At 56.6% G+C, this 17,538-nt stretch overlaps 1 protein-coding gene across 19 annotated transcripts in view; it reads right to left on the bottom strand.

Moving 5' to 3' along the window:
- The window catches only part of CACNA1G (calcium voltage-gated channel subunit alpha1 G), a 149,950-nt gene extending 133,671 nt beyond the window's left edge, over positions 1–16,279 (bottom strand). For all 19 annotated transcript variants that reach the window (XM_033002247.2, XM_033002244.2, XM_033002246.2 and 16 more), the window contains exon 1: positions 15,595–16,279. In XM_033002247.2, coding sequence (XP_032858138.2) covers positions 15,595–15,836 — 242 coding nt within the window. In that variant the 5' untranslated portion in view covers positions 15,837–16,279. The remainder of the gene's footprint in view (positions 1–15,594) is intronic.
- Between the last annotated feature and the right edge of the window lie 1,259 nt (positions 16,280–17,538).

Consider the following 17,538-nt stretch of genomic DNA (forward strand, 5'->3'; position numbering starts at 1 on the left):
GCACTTGAAGAAAGTCAGAGCTTAAGTCCTCCAGAAAGCCGGTGGGACTTGGACACTACAAACTGCATCTTCCAATCCCCCCGCAGACCGAGAACCAGCCAGGAGGAAAAAAATGAATAAGAGTGAAAAGGTTGGCCTGAAAGTTCACAAAAAAAATATTAACTAGCTCAGTTCACAGCCTTTAAAATTAACAAAAAAAAAAAAAAAAAAAAAAAAAAAAAATCAAACCTGTAAACCTTCTCAAAGCAATCACATTTATTTGCAGGAGTGTTTACAGAAACCAGAGATACTCCTAAGTGTGTGTGCAATGTGTTTTTAATGGTAGATCTGCAACAAGAGGGAAAGAAGAGCTGAAGTGCATTTGCAAGAAACGCTTCAACAGCTCCAAATAAATGAATCCCTAAAATTTTCAGCCTGATAGTGGATAAATTCAGGAAAAGGCTTCATTTGCTGAAGCGATTCAGTGTAAATCCTGTACCCAGCACATACACGTGCTTGACGTCCACGGCATTTTAGAAGAGCTGGGGCTGCTCTGTGTCCACACAGCCTGGTTGCACCACAGCGTAAACCTGGCAGACCCCTCACACCTGACAGCTACAAATCCTGATTAATCCCTAACAGCTAGGTCTGGTTAATGAGGTGCTGAGCAAGCCATGGCACAGGGCTGTGTGGAGACCCAGCACGTGCCCTGCTGCCTCCTGATTGCTGGACACTGCCCATTGAGGAGCAACATTCCCAGCCTCTTACACCCCATTTTGGCAGCTTGGAAAACCCCAGCTCAGAAGACTGAGGATGAGGTGACCCCAGACACAGCAAAGAAAACCAGCCTGCGAGTGCCTGCAAATACCCTACTGTGAAACAGTTTTGTTTGCAGTGATGTAGTTTCCAGCCCTCAGCACCTCTTATTTTTCTCCCCCCTTCAGCAACCCAAAGCCCATCAGATGATTCGTTCAAATAATTTTTCCCCCTAAGACCCGCTGTCCTCATGAGGAAAAAAAAAAAAAAAAAAGCCAAAACACCCAGGCAGCATGCACCTTCCCCACCTCCATCAGCCTGGGAGCATCCCGCTGGCCTGCACCCCCCGGGTCACGTTACAAGCCCGATTCCCGCAAAGCCCCTGGGGTCCGGCAGCCCCTGAGCCCCCCCGGGTTCACCCCAAGCCCCCCCTCCCCACAGTGGCGGGTTCACCTTGGGATAAACCCACCACCACCCCCCGGAGCAGAGATTTAACGCAGCGATGCTAAAAAACTACTCGGCCCGTTTCCATGGGTACGTGAGGCACATGTTGCTATGTGATGTTCGGCCCGTTCCCATGGAGACAGCAGGGATGTCACCACGCAGGGCTTATTAGTTGCCATGGCTATTAAAAGGCGCTTGTCCTCTGGGGACCTCGAAGGACCAGGGCCACCAGCTTCCCCTGCACCTCTCTCTGGGATGGCACCAGCTCCCCGGGAGCCTGACCACGCAGGTCCCTGAGGCCATGGTGATGGGCACCTCCGAGCTAAGCTAAAGTGGGAGCCCAGCCCCTCTTTCTCCCATGGCATCAACCCCCCAGGCCACCACGTGCCGCAGCCCGTGGGATGCCTGATCCATACGTGAGCAGAGTGTCCCAGCAACGGGGATTTCTCAGAAGGGCTACAGTTGAGAGAGACCAGAACTCCCTGCGTGCCAGGCAAGTGCGTGGAAGGGCCCAGTTGTCACATGCCCTCTTGTGCTCCCCAGTAGCCCCCCAGTAGCACAGCGTGGAGAACACATCTCTGCCCCACTTTGGAGATGACCATATGACCAAAATCATGTGTTACCAGGCAAAAAACACAACAGGACTCAGTACTTACAGACAAGGCAGCGCCTAAAAATAAATATAAGAGCATCATCCACCCCAAGGTCCTGCAGATAGCCCTAACCTGGACTTCCATGTGGGGAACTGAAGCTAAAAAAAAATATCAGATCCTGAGGCTGAGGTTTATCTGGGGTTCGACACCCCACTTTGCTGCAGGGGGCAGTTTTCTGTTTTACCCTGGTGTGTGCTTTACACAGCTGCAGCCATCCCAGAAATGCGAGCGAGTCCGACCCTGAACAAGGTGCTGAGCAGAGTGGGACCACTTGAGACCACAGAGCTGCTCAGTCACTCACAAAGGACCAGCAACTGCCCATACGTTCATTTGACATCTCCATGGCCACATTTTCAACCCTCTCCTCCCTCCTTCTCCTCCTCCTGCCTTCCTCAGCCCACTGCAAACAGCCGCACAGCGCGGTACAGCCCCTGCCTGCTATTTCCAAAGCCCATTTCTCCAAGCACGGAGATCCCCCAGCTCCCTTCTCCAGCCCCTGCAGACACTTGGGCCACCAGCCCCCAGCACCTCAGCGCAGGATCTGGCCCCCAGCCACTCCCAAGTGCAGCTTCACACCTCAGCTCAGATCACAGCCCTGAGCCCGCTGCTCCATCTTCTCTCTAATTGCATTCCAGGAGGGGAAATAGAGATGCAAGAAAGTTCTGGCTTTTATTTATTTTTATTTTTTTTCCCCCTTTAGTTAGGCCCAGGCCCCCGCTGCAGAGCCTCACAATGCCTGGCCAGGACTGCATCTGAACCCATCCCTGTCCAGTCACAAACCACTTCTCCAACAGGCTCAAAGTGGGTTTTTATGCGACCACATAAACCCTTATGGAAAATACTTACATGCTTTATTAAATAAATTAAAGGTATTATTTCCTCATCATTTTGTAGATTTTCTAGGAAGGATATAATTTTTCATTTAACTCCATTGCATGAAAAAAACCCACAACTGAAAACCTATAGAAAGGTATATTACCCTGTGGTGGAAAATTAGATTCCTCCTTCACAATACTATAGGATGATTTAAATATAACGTATAGGAATAAAACATGTTATTAAATTGTATAGTATCTTTCTAGAAAGACCTACAGTATAGGATTCTAAAAATTACTCCCAACACCTATTATGTTTCAATCTAGCCCAGCTGGCTTTCTTTCTATTACATGCTGCAAGACTTTTCCTGAAAGGTTAGGGTTTTAATTGTGCCTTGAAAAGCTGCTGCAAGCGTGTTATGGAAATGGCTCCAAAATCCTCTGGACACAGCAAACCCGAGCATGGAAACCCCTGGCCTTGGGGTGGGATGGAAGCCATCCTGCTCTCTCTCATCCCAGCCCCCTTGGCTTCATAGGCACAAAGTAATTCTGTATTTCAATTTAACTGATCCCAGACCTCTCCCAGGGCTCACTACCCCAAATATTAAGGGGGGTTCAAACAGTTACCAGTGCCCCAGCAGTGTGCAACGATCTTCTTCCCCCTCTGCAAGAAAAAAAAGGGTTAGGGATAAAAGTTGACTTGAGCTGTTGCCATAGAGACTCCCCGGCTCAGCACAGAAACCCCAAATCTTGTCAAAAATGGAAGAATTTAAGATTTTAATCAGCAAGAACGCACAGGAGGCCAGGAACATCAATGCACATCCTTGACTTAACAGCCTCTGCCTTCAGATGCATTTACCCCTCATTTAATAACATCCTAAGAGCCGGCCAGGAGCGAGGATGGAAAGAGAGAGGAACAAAAGCAATGAAAACCCCGTCCGCTTTCGAGTATTTTCTCTCCCCGCCGAAGCAGCCACTCGCTGGCCAGGCTGATTTCTGGACCAACAACCCACCGGCCAAGCTGTTTGTGTTCCCGCTTCCTTCATCCGCTGCCAGAGAAAGAAAATAAAATTCAACAATACGAGCTAGGCAAAATATTTCCCGGAACCGCTGCTATTTCTCTCATAAACTTCACCTCGCAGCCAGTGCGGCCAGCAGCGGGGGGAGGAAAAATAAAAAGAAAAATCCCAACTTCTAGCACCACAAGATGTTTTTGTGACCGTCTCGAAATTGCTCTTTTCTGCCGCATCCTCCACACTCCTGACCCGACTTCCACCACGACCACAAATCAAACATCGGGGGTAAACTCACTGATCTGGCATTTTTGCTGCTTGGCAGAGCCCCGGCTCCAGCCGTGGCCCCTGGCTAAGACAAACACTGCCGGGAGCACGCTTTGGTGGCTGCCTTTCCCCCGCCAGCCCGGGCGGCACGCCGTGGTGTAACAAGGTGGCCGGAGGATCCTATTTTACCACCATTTAAGACCTGCGGTGAGTTTGGGAGGGATGGCATCTGCCAGCGGCTCAGGGCAGTGGTTTCACCAGGCTGCAGGATGCTGGGGATAACCAAAGCTGCGGCGTTGGGGAAAAGCCTCTGGAGCCAAGGGGTGTTGTGTTTCATGCCTGAGGATACAAAGTTTGAGGAATACCAAAACAAGGAACTTCAAAAAGGAGCGGTGTTGGCCCAGGGAATATTGTTGTATGAGCTCAGCCTCTTCGGAGCGATGGAAAAAATCACGCACTGACCCCAAAGGGATGGCGGGAGGACTCAGTGTGCGGGGGCTGAGTCGAGAGACATGCCACCAGCATCCACCCAAGGGGCCCAGAGTGGAGGGGGGGGGGGGATGTGGGCACCCGTGGCAGCACCCTGCAGGAGGGGGTGCTCCCCCGCACACCCCAGCACCCCGAGCTGCTCCACAGGACCCAGACCCGAGGGCTCAGGCAGGTGCCCCCGCAAGCCCCCTGGCACGCTGCCGTAGAGGCGAGCTTGCTGTCGGCTTGCAGCCTGGGCAGGCTGAGGTGTCTTTCCAAAACTTTCCGTCACCACCGAGCCTCCATCTGCTCGGCTTCTCAGCCAGCCCCTCGCGCTTACCTGCTACTGCACACCCAGATGATGAAGGTTTATTTGCTTTCTGCTAAGCCCACCCCTCCCAGCGCTGGGGGATGCAGGATGCACCCACATCATCAGCTCCTCCAGAAACCAAGACCTGGAGTCAGGACCCAGCTGGCAAGGGAAGCGCTGGAGGGAGAGGGTGCAGATGGGGAGTTACAGGCAAAAGAGCCACCCCAGCACCGACTCAGCTTTGGAAACATGATAACTTTGGCTTGAAGGTCACTGGGAGAGGAGTTTTGTGACTCCGTTTCATGTCTGTGCTCTTCCATTGCAAAAGCTGGTCTCACCACCGTGCTGCCATGCCCCAGGCTCTGCTCAGCCCACAGTGTGCGCAACCCTGCGACTGCCCTGGTGTCCCCCGGCCGCTGCCAGGCTCAGGGCAAGGGCTCAGAGCCCCTTGCTCCTCCTGCTCCCCCATGGCTCTAGACTAAAGCAACCAGGCACCCATGGGTGCAGCCAAGCGCCTGCAAGGCCTTGAGATATAAGTTTGAGGCAGAGTGTACCATCTCCTGTCCCCAGATAAAGGTTATGGACCACTCCAAATAGGATTCACCAAATGCAGGGAAAGGCTCCCAAACACCCCACACTGATCGGCCCCCAGTCCTCCCCTGTACTGCCCCATCCCCCTTGAGCAGCTCCTTCGCCTCGTTTCTCTCTTGCTGTGCCTGTGTGTGGGTGTATTTGGAAACGAGATCTTTCCAGCTGAACTGCAAAATGAAATGCAGAGATCACAACTCCTCGAATAGCTTCATCGCACACACACACACACACACCCCCAACCTCCATCCTGCCCCCGATGCAAAACCCAGGCAATAGTAAAAAAAACAGAGGTGGAAAAATCAAGGTATTTGGCAGATGCAAGGAGAGGTTTGGGGGGAGGGGAAGAGGAGGAAGCACAGCAAAATGCTTTCAGTGCATCCTTTTGTCCCCCAATTCACCACCAGATTTGCAGCTCAACCGCCACTTCCCCAAGCCTCTGTGCTCCCGGAGCTGAGACAACCCACTTCCATGGGGCTAAGAGGACAGAGAAAACAAAAACCATCAAAAAGCCAAGCCCCAAACCCAGCTGCAAGATTTGAACATCCGCTGCTGGAGGAGCCAGAGCCCATTTACTGAGAGGAAGGCAGAAGCGTCTCCACCCTGCGCTGGCCTTCGGCTCCTCTGCTGTTTCCAGCCTGGTAAAAGACAAGATTCACCCATGGTGCTGCTACGAGCAGTTTCTGAAGAAGAAGGGGCTTCGACTTGCCCACGGCAGGAGAAATTGTTCCCGTGAGAGCTGCGTGTCAGTGTCTGGGGCATTTAGGCAGTGAGTTATCCCCCAGACAAAACAAAGCCCAAGAGACGGGAAGGAAGCATTCGCCTGAGCTAGAGGAAGGACAGACTGCCACAGCTCAGCTGCTCAGGGATGTTCCAGCCTCACAAGGGGACCACCACGGGACCACGACAGGTCAGCCTGGCCCACACCATCACCAAACCATGAGTTTCCCAAACTGCTGACCCCATGTGCACCCACATACCCAGGACCCCAAGAAGCCCACCCACCCTGGCATGGAGCATGATGAGCCTGGCACTGCCGGGGTGCCACGGCTCACCCAGGGTCGGCATCGCATCCAGTGGGTGCAGACCAGAGCATCCGCACAGCATCGAGGGCTAAATGGGAAAATCTCATTCCCGGGCTCATGGATACATGAACCCTTTGGACAGGGCTATTGAGGAGCGTGCTGAGAACCCTCAGATTATCCCACCAAGCCATCGTCAAGCCCCAAACAACTGCCTAAAAGGGGCAAAATCCCAGGCACTGGGAGAAAGGGAGTGGATGAGAGCACGAAGCTCCAGCTGTGATCCATCCCAACTCCGGAGCCGAGGAGCTTCACTCGCGCCTCTCCCCCGAGTCAGATCAGGCTCCGTGCCCTCCAGCACTGAGCCAGCCGGAGGATTACAAACAATAAAGCGATTTATTCAAGGCAGAGGCCTTCAAGATTTATACCGTACACTCACAGTAAAGTGCAAACACATTCCCCTCCACTCGTGGCTGGGTCCTTTGTCAGAGAAATTTGAATTTTTGACCCCAGAAGTCAGGATGAGTCTCCAAAGGAGCATCAGAGACAGACCTGCACTGCGACCCTGAGCAGATTATGGTCTCAGGGGTATATCCCAAGACATATTTATGGTCCTCCAAAGCAAGATAAGTCAATAACCACATACAGTAGCAGTTACAAGTCAGATATTAATTTAATTCCTCTCCTCGCTGTCTGCCCAAATAAGTATTAATTCAATGGAGCATCAGGGCCCCATTATTTATCATTCTTACTGGGGTTTCTGTTTTCTCCCATTAAGGTAGAATTGCTACAGCCAGGCTACCTAAACACAATAGTTCCCAAATTAAAGGTACTTGGCATCCAACAGAGGCACAGGGACCACCAGCCCGGACCTGGGATTCATGCTATTAACAGCTAACGCCAACGCGGAGGAGGCTGGTTAAAGTGCAGCCCACCAAATGCACTTGAAATCCTTATTCAATCCACAGCAGAAAGAACATTTTATTCCTGAGGACCCGAGGGGCTGAGCAGAAGCCGAGACATTTGCTCCCTCCCGCAGGATCCAGCCAAGCCGGCCCCGGGGGCTGCGCACCCCACCACCCCACCCAGGGCCGGGTTCCTCCCAAGTCTAGTCTCAACCCAGAGCTAAAAATGAACCTTATTCATGATTAACATCTATATTTGCATAGCGTGGCTGGCAGCTTAACACCAAATAAATGTTTTGGCAGAGGGTGTCGCAGGCATGGGGGCGAGCCCTGCCCTCCAGAAGGGAGCTTCAGCCTTGCCATGGGTTAACGAGCAACTTTGTAATTGAATTAACAAATCATTAACAAGTCCTGTTCGCCATCTGGGAAGGGGAGGGCTCTGCCTTGGGCTGCTCTCCCCACCAGCACCTTGGGAGTGCACAGAGGCAGTCAATAACGTCGTAGGAGGAGTGAGTGCTAAACCTGACCTGATTAAGTTATGAATCACAGGAAATCCTGAAGGCATAAACCCCCCCGGGGCAGGCGGCTGCCAAGGTGGGTGAATCCCAGTGAATCCCCTCGCCCAGCTCCGCTGTGGGTTTGCCTTCAGCCCCGGGGTTAGGGAGCATCTTGAGGCTGCTTTGGTGGATGCACCAAGGAAGATCTCTTGGAAGAGACCCAAATGAGAAATAAATATAAGAATGCTTTGCATCAGGAACCCTGTAAGTGTGGGGCTAGTGTCTAGATTATAGTAAATAAATTCCCTTTTCTTCATAAGCTCATCTGTGCCAGGCTCCCAGCTCTCACCAATCACCTGCTTTAGCATTTTGTTCCCATTTTCAGCTCCCTCCTGCCCTCACCCCTTGGTTTCTCATCCCAGCAGCGAGAGAAAGCCAGGGGGACATGAGTGACAACAAAACCCAAACCACCGAACAACAGCCAGTCCCTTCTGCCTAGGAAACACGTTAAAAGTCCTGACCAAAACCACATTTCAGGCACAAGAGCCAAACCAATAGACAATTTCCATCCACTTGTGACTAACCGGTGAACTTCTGAGGGTTGAGTCACAGGCACATCCCAGTCCCACACACGTGTGCGCAGCCCCGGCTCGGGGCTCACGCCGTGACCGGCCCGGCCGTGCTGCACCTCGGGCACGCGATGCGCTTCCCAGCACCCCAACAGCCCGTTTCCCGTAAGGCGGTAACCAGCACCACGGCGGTCATCATGGAGATCGAGCCTGAAGGTTTCTCTCAGCAATTATTCAGGCTGAAGAATGTGCTTTTTCCATCTGCTCAAAGCCTCTTTGCTGGGGCTTTGGTAGGAAGCAGATGTGAGAGCATCCCAAAGCACGATCGGTCGTTACTCACTCTGTTATATAAAACCATGAGAATTTCCTCTTCTTTTTTTTTTTCATTTCTTAGTGCCAGGCCAGATTCCTGGGTGAGAGGCCAAGGCTGGCAAAACACAGAGCCAGATGAACCCAGGTTGGGGGAAACCTCTGTGTGCATCACCAACCAAAGGGAATATTTCACATCTAGGTTGCTCAGCAGAGAGCCAAGGCACCGGGGAAGGGAAAGCCACGATCTGGCCCCGTAACAAACCCAGAAACACTTAGGCCTCCTAATTAACTAGGAAATTCAACCCCCTCCAAACCACAGCGAAGCTTCAAAGCCCTCCCAACCTGATTCCGGATGCTCCTTCCCCGGTTCCCCGCGGACGGCCCCGCTCCCCCGAACCCTCCTCCCCATCCACAGCAGCCAGCAAAGCCTCCAGGGGCAAAGGCTCCCCGGGGCTCCTCTTCCAAGGGAAAAGGATTTCATGATCCAAATGAAAAAGCCACCAGGGAGGTATATTTTGGCCAAAGGTTTTGCTCCCTTCCGGAAAAACAGTAGAAAAAGAAAAGGAGAGCCGAGAGAGACCTGGGTAGGAAACTTGGGGCGATCAAAAACTTGGTCTTTTCTGCGTGAAAAAAAAGTGAAACAGAGTTTAAAGCGAAAAATAGGAAAAAAAGCATTTTTCAGCATGATGCCAAGACATCTGCAGGGGGTGTAGGGGGAGAAGAAAGCAGAAAATTCTCTGTGCATCATAAAATCCTGGGCATTTTCAGACCGGCTCCAACACCCAGTGCTACTGAACGGGGGAGAGAGCATGAAAGCCGATCGAGAGCAGCAAGTCTGCACAGATCAGCCGGGAGACACGTCAGCCCCGTGGATGAGCAGCGGCTCGGGTGGTCCAGCCCCATCCCAAATTACCACCCGCCTGTCTGAGGCCCCTGGTCCTGGGCACGAGGGGCTGGGGAAGAGGCTGCAATCCCCTCCCAGGCACCCTGCCTCGGCTCCTGGCCCCAAATGAAAAGCAGGTCTCCAGAGACGGCCCCCGCCGCCCTGCGTGGGAGCCCTTGTTCCGGATTTCCTACAAGGAGCCAAAGCAGAGCTGTCCCCGAGCAGAGCAGGGTCCCCGGGCAGGACAGGGCCACCCCTCCCGGCCGGGGCTCCCCGCGCCGGGATGACATAACCATGAACTGCATGAGGCCGAGCCTTTTGTCTGCGCGCCGGGAGAGAGGGAGGGAAAGCAAGAAAGGAAGAAAGAAAGAAAACTTCTGGAAGTCATTACGATTCCTCTGCTCCAGTCTCCTTTTTGGCAGACAGCTTCCTTCTCCCCTTCCCTCACCCCCCCCCCCCCCCCCCCCCCCGCCAGCCCGCTTCAAAATGCCAGCCTATGATTTTTAAATGAGAAAAAGCTGCGCTGTACTCCAGCGCTTGGATAAACTCCTACACAAACTTCCAGATGTGACACAACAGCCTGGAAGAGGGAATTCGCAGAAGAATCTCCTTAAAAAACACACACGCTCTCACAGGGAGCAAAGGAAGCGCCCGGCTGCTGGCACGGCCGGGCAGTGGATGGGTCTGGAGGTCCCCGGTGAGATGCGGTGCTTTACCCAGATGCAGCTTGAGCGGCTCCTGGCTCTGCTGGGGAGGCAGCAATGGGAGGGGGTGCTGGCTGCTGCGCCCAGCTCCGGGAAGTGAATACTGCCTGCTGCTCCCGCCGAGCTCCTGGAGGGTGTCTGTAGAGCAGGGAAGAGGTTTTGCAGTTATTTGTCCCCTCTGGGAGGAGAGAAATATCCACCCTGCTGCTAAAAGGTGATGGGCCCCGCTTCTCTCCGAGATCCTCGCCCAGGAGCTGGCGTGAGCCCAGGGATGCACCAGCACCTGCCCCAGGGAGCAGCGGGATGCTCCATCCCAGCTGGGGGGGCTGAGGGGCTGCAGGAGCCCCCCCACACTGCTATCAGCCAGGCAAGTTGTGTGTCTGGGGGGGACACGGAGCTGGCAGAGGCTCAGCCACAGTGGGAGCGTTTCCATCTGCCCCGGGGGAGGGGTGGGAGGTGCTGGCCAGTGAATTGGGTCATGGCAGAGAAACAAGTTCAGGTGCCCTGGGACAGATCAGATGCAGGTGAAGCAAATGGATTCCAACTCCTTTGTGGGGTTTTTAAATCAAAACAAGATCCATTTCAGAACCAACCTCTCAAATGGAAGCTTTTTGCTTTGTTAAACACAAAAGCAAGGTTGGAACAAACGTACCGAAGTTTAAAGGACACTACATGTGTTCTTCCCTCAAAACACACCCCTTTGACAACAAAAAAATTATATTTTTAATCCTGTGCTACAGTTGAACCCTTCAAACAGCAGCGCATGCAGCACCCGGCTCTCCCCACGAGCCAGCACAGCTGAGGAGAGGGTGAGGACCCTGAGCACCCACCAAGGTGATGGGGGTTCCACACACCCACAGCCCACATCCCCACGGGAGGGAATGCTTTGGGAGGCACCGCCAGGGCTGGGCAGCTCCGCCGGTTGGGTTCCTGGCCCCACCACGCAGGAGGCTCCGATGCAGTCGGACGCACAGACACGTCCCTCCAGGAGAGCCGGATCCGGCCAGGATGATGCGGAGCGGTGCTGGCACACAGACCCACGGAGCTTGGGGCGAGCTCAGCGGGCGAGGGCTGGCCGGCCCCGCAGTGGGGCCGTTGCTGCCTTCCACGATGCGCCGAGCTCCAGCACGGCGGCTCCAGCCGTCCCGTGAGCCAGCCCGGCGCAGACCTCAGCTATGCCTTGGCGTGAGGCCTCGAGGGCTCCGGGCCGGCTCCTGGAGGCCGCCGGCCATCTGCAGCTCTGCCGACTTCCAGCAAGAGCTGGGGGCACTCGGCAGCTCCCCGGGACGGAGCCTTTGATCATCCACCTCTCGCTAATGGGAAGCGAGGGGAGCCGTGCGAGGCAGCTGCTGGAAGAGCCCTCTGGGTTTTATTGCAGACCGAAGGCAGGGCTGGTTGCTGTGACCGGATCGAGATGCATTTCTTTCCTAAAGCCATTTCTGAAACCCAAATCCTGGGGACCATGCACCAGAACGGCCAGGCGAGACCGGAGCACTCCTCCCAGCACCGCCCAAACCCTCCCCTCCCCAGCGAGGACATTTGTGGAATTGCCCTTCACCCTCCAAAACCAGGAGGAAAAGATGGGATTTCAACCAATCTGGGGGTGTGTCCCCAGAACGGCACCTTTCAGCAGCTTTTGGCAGCTTCCACACACCCCTCCCCCCCCCCCCCCCCATCGCCAGCACGCTGCTCTCCAGGCAGCAGCGCTCTGCAGGCACGCACTGCGCGGGGGAAGAGGCAGATTTCAGTACTACAATAGAGATCACAGGCCCTTTCAGTTACACTGTTATTTTCCTATTCAGAGCTCTTAACACCAAGCAGTAGCATCCTCCCCACTTTCTCCATCCCCACTCTTCAATCACTCTGCAACTCTCAAGAAATAGCCTCGTTTCTTGTCTGTGATCAGAGGAGCAGCCTGGCACAGACCATGCTACAGCCTTTCATCCTCCCAGCCTTCATGGTGCTTTTATTTTTTAAGTGAAAGTCAAGTAACCAGCTTGCCTCCTCTTTTCTCCCCCCCCCAGAGATGCCTGCTTCTCCTCGCACCGTCTTGCCAGCACACACACCAGGACACCGTGGCTGTTGCCGCAGCCCTTCCCAGCCCCAGGCCCATGGGCCCAGCGCCGTGACCATTAAACACGTCCCACCCATGTCCCTGCTCCTTCCCTTTTGGCCCAGGCAGCCCTCATCCAGGGCAGAGCCTTTCATCCCAGAGCCACTAGGAACGTGCGGGTCGGAAAGCAGGCTTGTCCCCCCAGGTCCCTCACAGCACCCAGAGAGGTTTTTGCTCAAAGACCACGACAGAGGGGGAGGATAGCTTGGCAGGGCAAATACACTTTTAGGGTTAAAATGCCAAGATTTCAGGCTCTGGAGTATTTCTGGATCAGGACAAACTTCACGACCTCTTTCTAGTCCTGCGGGAGAGGAGGAGCAGCAGAGCGGCACAGGTTCTCCGCCATCTCTGCTCCAGACAGTGAAGGAGAAACCTCCCTGGCCCAGGCAGAGGATGCTCTGAATGGAGCCACGGTAAAAAAGTCCAACAAACCACCTCAACAGGACTTCACATCCTCACTGGACACTCAGCACGTCAACCGTCACCCTCTCCCAAACCCCGCACCCCGGCCTTGGCTACCACAGTCACACCAGCTGCCTGGACAGGGATGGAGAGCAGCATCCCAGAGGCTCCCGCTGCACCCGAGGGGGCACGAGCTGCCCTTCTCCGGGCAGGAGAGGGAGCTGTGCGTGCAGGAGCAGCACCAGAACCTCCTGTCAACAGCAAAGTTTATCAGCCATCTCAGAGCACCGCAAACCCGCTTTGCCAAGCCAGCGAGCCGTGCATCTCCACAGGCACAGCTCAAACGTGAGCCCCCCCATCCAATTTCTGCACGGGCAGCCAGCCTCACCCCCAGAAAGGTAAAAACCACCCGAGAAAGCAGCAGAAGCCAGCACAAGCCCCAAACCCCCTGGGGGCCAGGGTAGGATTCACCAGCCACGTGAGCCCAAGCGCTGTCACTCCTCTCCAGGGCAGCTGGTGGCAACAAAGACTTTCCAGCAATGTGATTATACGGTTTTAGCACCAAGGCACAATTCCTAGAAGATTGCAGCCTGTGAAGGGCCACTACCGGCCCACCACACTGAAGGAAAAAAATAAAATAATGAATAGAAACAAGCAACGGGCTCAGCTCTGGCACTCGGGCAGCAGAGAGCCGAAGGAACGAGTAAGATTCTGCTCTGCTGAACGGCCCAGTGAGCAATGGGAAACTGTGGGTGCCAAGCTGGTCACTGCCTTCCTCTCATCTGTAGGCTGAACCACTTTTTTTGTGTTGTTTTTAAATAAACTCCCCCAATTCTGGGTCAGTGAACCTGAAAACAAACAGCCACATGCAGACACGCGACTCGGAGACCTACAGCATCATCCCCCGTGGCCCCAGGGCTCCCAGCAAGCGCCTTTCTGTCAGTAATGAGTGAAAAAATAACAACAAGGAAAATCTCAGTTTGTGGGACTGCACCTAATGCTCATCCCCTGCTCACAGCGGTGCTTGCAGGTGCTCACAATACCCCTAATTTTCCAAGGACAAAAGTTAATCTGCTTGTATTTGCAGCCACGGAGGAGAAGACGCATTTCAAGCCATTATTGGGGTGGGAGATTTTACTGAAAACAACTGAAAACATGCAGGTGTAACACCTGCTTCAAAATAACATCATTAGGAGGGGGGGAGGGAGGGTAAAAGAGAATCGAAAACATACTTAAATCAGCAATCATAAATATTAGTCATAGTAGTCAATAAGAACACACAGGCTTGCAGCCTGACATTAATATTTCTTCCCAAAACAGAAGGCTTCACAAAGTTGCAAGATTTCCTTAAATAAATGCAGCTTTAACTGCTTAGCTGGTGTGAGAGATATTTGGGGGGAAACTGCTGGGAGAATTCATGACTGGGAAGAGAAATCTTGGTTTTCCTCTCCTGGGGGACATTTTAGGAAAGAAGGCAGCCTGCTTATCAGATAAATTACATTGAAGCTCAAGTAAAACAATATTCACAACTCCGGCAGACCCTCGCCACTCTTCCTGGGCACACCGACCCCAGCTGCGATGCAATTCCTCACAGTTCCCGCACACCGGGAGCGCAGGAGGACTTGCACAGGATATTCTGGCCCTCTGTACCACGTAACATGCCCTCCCTGCTACCACCCAGCCTCTCCCACTCCAGATGTGGGTTTGCTGTCCATACGTACTCGCCTGCCTCTCGCGCAGGCAGAGCGGCGCGGAGCCGGTAACTTCCCGCTCAGCCGGGCAGCGGCCACCTCTCCCGCACCAGCCCCTGCGGGAAGCCACAGAGCTTCGCTTTATTTCATTTTGGGGTTTTGTTCCTGCAAATAATAAATGGAACTGGAGTTTGGGGATGGTAAAACACTTGCAATGTTACAAGCCGTGTGCTGGTTGCAACTCAACTCCAAGAGAGGCTTTAAAGGCACCAAGACCGTGGCAAGAAGAAATTTTTCTATTGTCTTCTCTATTTTTTTTTTTCCTCTTTTCTTTTGAAAGCTTAAACTTGACTAAAGCAGCTCAGACACAGAGCCTGTGCTGGAGGAGACAGGGGGTTTGGAAGGAGACCAGATGCCTTTATGGGGTCACAGCTCACCCCAGGACCTGGTGAGCAGCAGCCCTTGGCCGATGCACACCCTGGGGACCGTGATCCCCACCTCGCCAGGACCCCTCCAAGCAAGAGGCATCCCCCAAGGAAATGCGGAGAGTGGGGCCTTCAGCCGGCCCCTCACGCTGTGAATTATTGAGGGACCCTGGAGTCAGGCAGCAAAACAACCCCCCCAGCACCACCGCCTACCCCCCAGATTGCACCCCCCCTTAGAACTCTCAGAAAGGACCTGGGAGCCTAAAATGGGTGAGAAACAGGGTCAGGGGGGAAGAACGGTTCTAACAAGGGGGTAGACCGTGGTTTGGGCGGCTCGGTGTGCCCGGGGGAGTGGGGACACCCGAGGCCGGCCGATCCCCGAGGGAGGAAGGGCCCGCCCGTGGAGCGGCGCGGCGGAGCCCGCAGGAACCGGGGCATCGCGGAGGGGCGGCCGGGGGAGGGGAGGCCCCCCCACACACCCCCCATACCCCCCCCCCCCCAGCCCCGCACCCCGGCGGGGAGCACCGAGCCCCCTGCAACAGCCCGGAAAACTTCCCGGCCGAGCACCGAGGAGGGGGCGAGCACCGGTCGGGTGTCATCCCTTCATCCCGGGGACGGAGGGCGATCGGTCGGGTGTCCCCCCCCCCCGCTAAAGCCCGCCTTCTTCCCCATCACCCGGTGGGCTCCAGCCGGGAGGTGCCCCCCGCCCTGCTCGCCGCTCCGGGGGTGGGGCGGCCCCGCGGGGCTTACCTCGCCGCCGAGCACCTGCAAAGGATACGGGTTACAGACCAGGCGGAGGCACCAGCTCCGCGGCCGGCTCTCCTGGCTCAGGTAGAAGAAGACGACGGGAGCCAGCGCCGGGTAGGGCAGCGCCTCCGCCTCCGAGTCGCCGCTGCCCGCCTCCCTGTCCCCCGGCCCCGGGCGGCCCCCGGCCCCGGACAGGTCATTAAGGCGGATGAAAGTCTTGGCTCTGCCCGGCTCCGGCTCCTCCTCGGCCGCTCGCGGTCCATCCTCGTCCATCCTCCGGCCGGCGGTCCCGGGGGGAGCCGGGGCGACGCGGGGCGAGCCGGGGGGCGCCTAGAGGGGCGCGGCCATGGCGGGGCCGGGGGGCTGGGGGCTGCGGCGGGGCGACTTCAGCGTCGGGGTGGCATGGCCGGGCGAACCGCTGCCTCGCCCCCCGCCGGGGCCGGGCCGCCCCCCTCGCCCTGCCCTGCCGTCTGCGGGATCCGTAGCTCCTCCTCGCCGTGCCTCCGGGGGCCCGAGCCGGGCGAGCCGCGGGCAGGGAGGCGGCGGCGGGGCGGCCCCCGCTGCCGGTGCTGGCCCCCCCACCCGCGGGGCGGGCCGCCTTAGCGGCTCTGCCTGTCCCCTCCGCGCCCCAACATCTGCCCGGGGCGGGGGGGGTGCTGCCCGGCGCCCCGGGGACGGGCGGCGGCGGAGGATGCTCCCGCGGGCGGCCGCGCCGAGCCGAGCGCTCCGCACAGCTGGATCCCTCACTCCAACTTCAAGTCCCGGCTCCTCCTCCCCCCGCCGCCAATGGGGGCTCTCCCCCGGCCCCTCCGCGCCTCCCCATTGGCTGTCTCGGGTGTCCGTCCGGGCAGCACAGCTGGACGGGCAGGCACGGTCCCCCGGCGGGGCTGGACGGGGCGCACCCGCTCGGCGCTGCTCAGCTGGGGGTCGGGCCCGGTACCCCCCCCCTCCCGTGGGAGGGAAGGGGTGCGGGGAGGACTTGCAGCGCCCAGGGCTGGAGGCGAGGGTCGGGAGAAGCCCTGCGCTGCGTTAGACAGAGGCAGACCCCGATGGGACGCTCTACAGCACCGGGAGAGGGGGAAACCCATGAGGGGCAAAGGGGGGGGAGATGGGGGGAGACCGCTCCGGTTCGGCCCCTCCTGCAGAGAAGGCAGGAGCCCCGAGCGAAGGGGGGGCCCGCCGAGGCCCAGGGCAGCAGGAGCCGGTAGCGGGAGCGAAGCTGCAGCCCTCGGTAACCCGTGGCTCCGCTCCTCGCTGCTGCGCCGGTGAGCCCTGCCCGAGATCCTCGCTCTGCTGCAGGGCCCCGGGCGGGTTCCCCCCCCCCCCCACGTCCCCCCACCGCTTGCGAGCGGAGACAGTACTGCTGGGTTCGGCGCATGTGGGTCACCGCCGGTTGCCCCCCCAGCCCCCCGGTTCGCGCCACCCCATTCTGAGCTGGTCGCCCCTGGGCTGGGCGAGGGCACGATGCCGGCCAGCAGCTCCCAGGGCAGCCGGGTCCCGAGTGGGATGGGGCGGGGGTGGGGTGGGGTGCGGGACGGACACACGGACGGACCCGCCAGCCCCCAACCGCGGGAGCAGCGGGTGCCCCCGATCCCCCCGGCTCGGAGGACGCGGCCGGAGCTCCCTCTGCCGGTGCGAGTCCCGGCCGCGACGGGAGCCGGCCCCGACGGCGGGGACGGTGCCGCAAGGGTCCCCCGGGGGGTGGGGACTGGGGGGGGCACGCCGTAAGCCAGAGACCTTCCTTCATCAGAGTAAAGGCTTTTCTGCAGACACCGCTCATTTTGAGTGCAGACTTCCCCCCCCAGGCTGAGCCAAGGCGCTGTGTCTAAATGCTTAAGATTTCTTGCCACTTTAGAAATAGCTTTCCCACCTTTCCTCAGCAGCACCCCACATCATATAAACACACACACACACACACACATATATATATATATATATAAAAAAAAAAAAAAAGCATCCCCTTCCCAAAAGCTCC

This window comes from Tyto alba, unplaced genomic scaffold (assembly GCF_018691265.1).
Source record: "Tyto alba isolate M040663 unplaced genomic scaffold, T.alba_DEE_v4.0 Super-Scaffold_39, whole genome shotgun sequence".
Classification (NCBI taxonomy): Eukaryota; Metazoa; Chordata; class Aves; order Strigiformes; family Tytonidae; genus Tyto; species Tyto alba.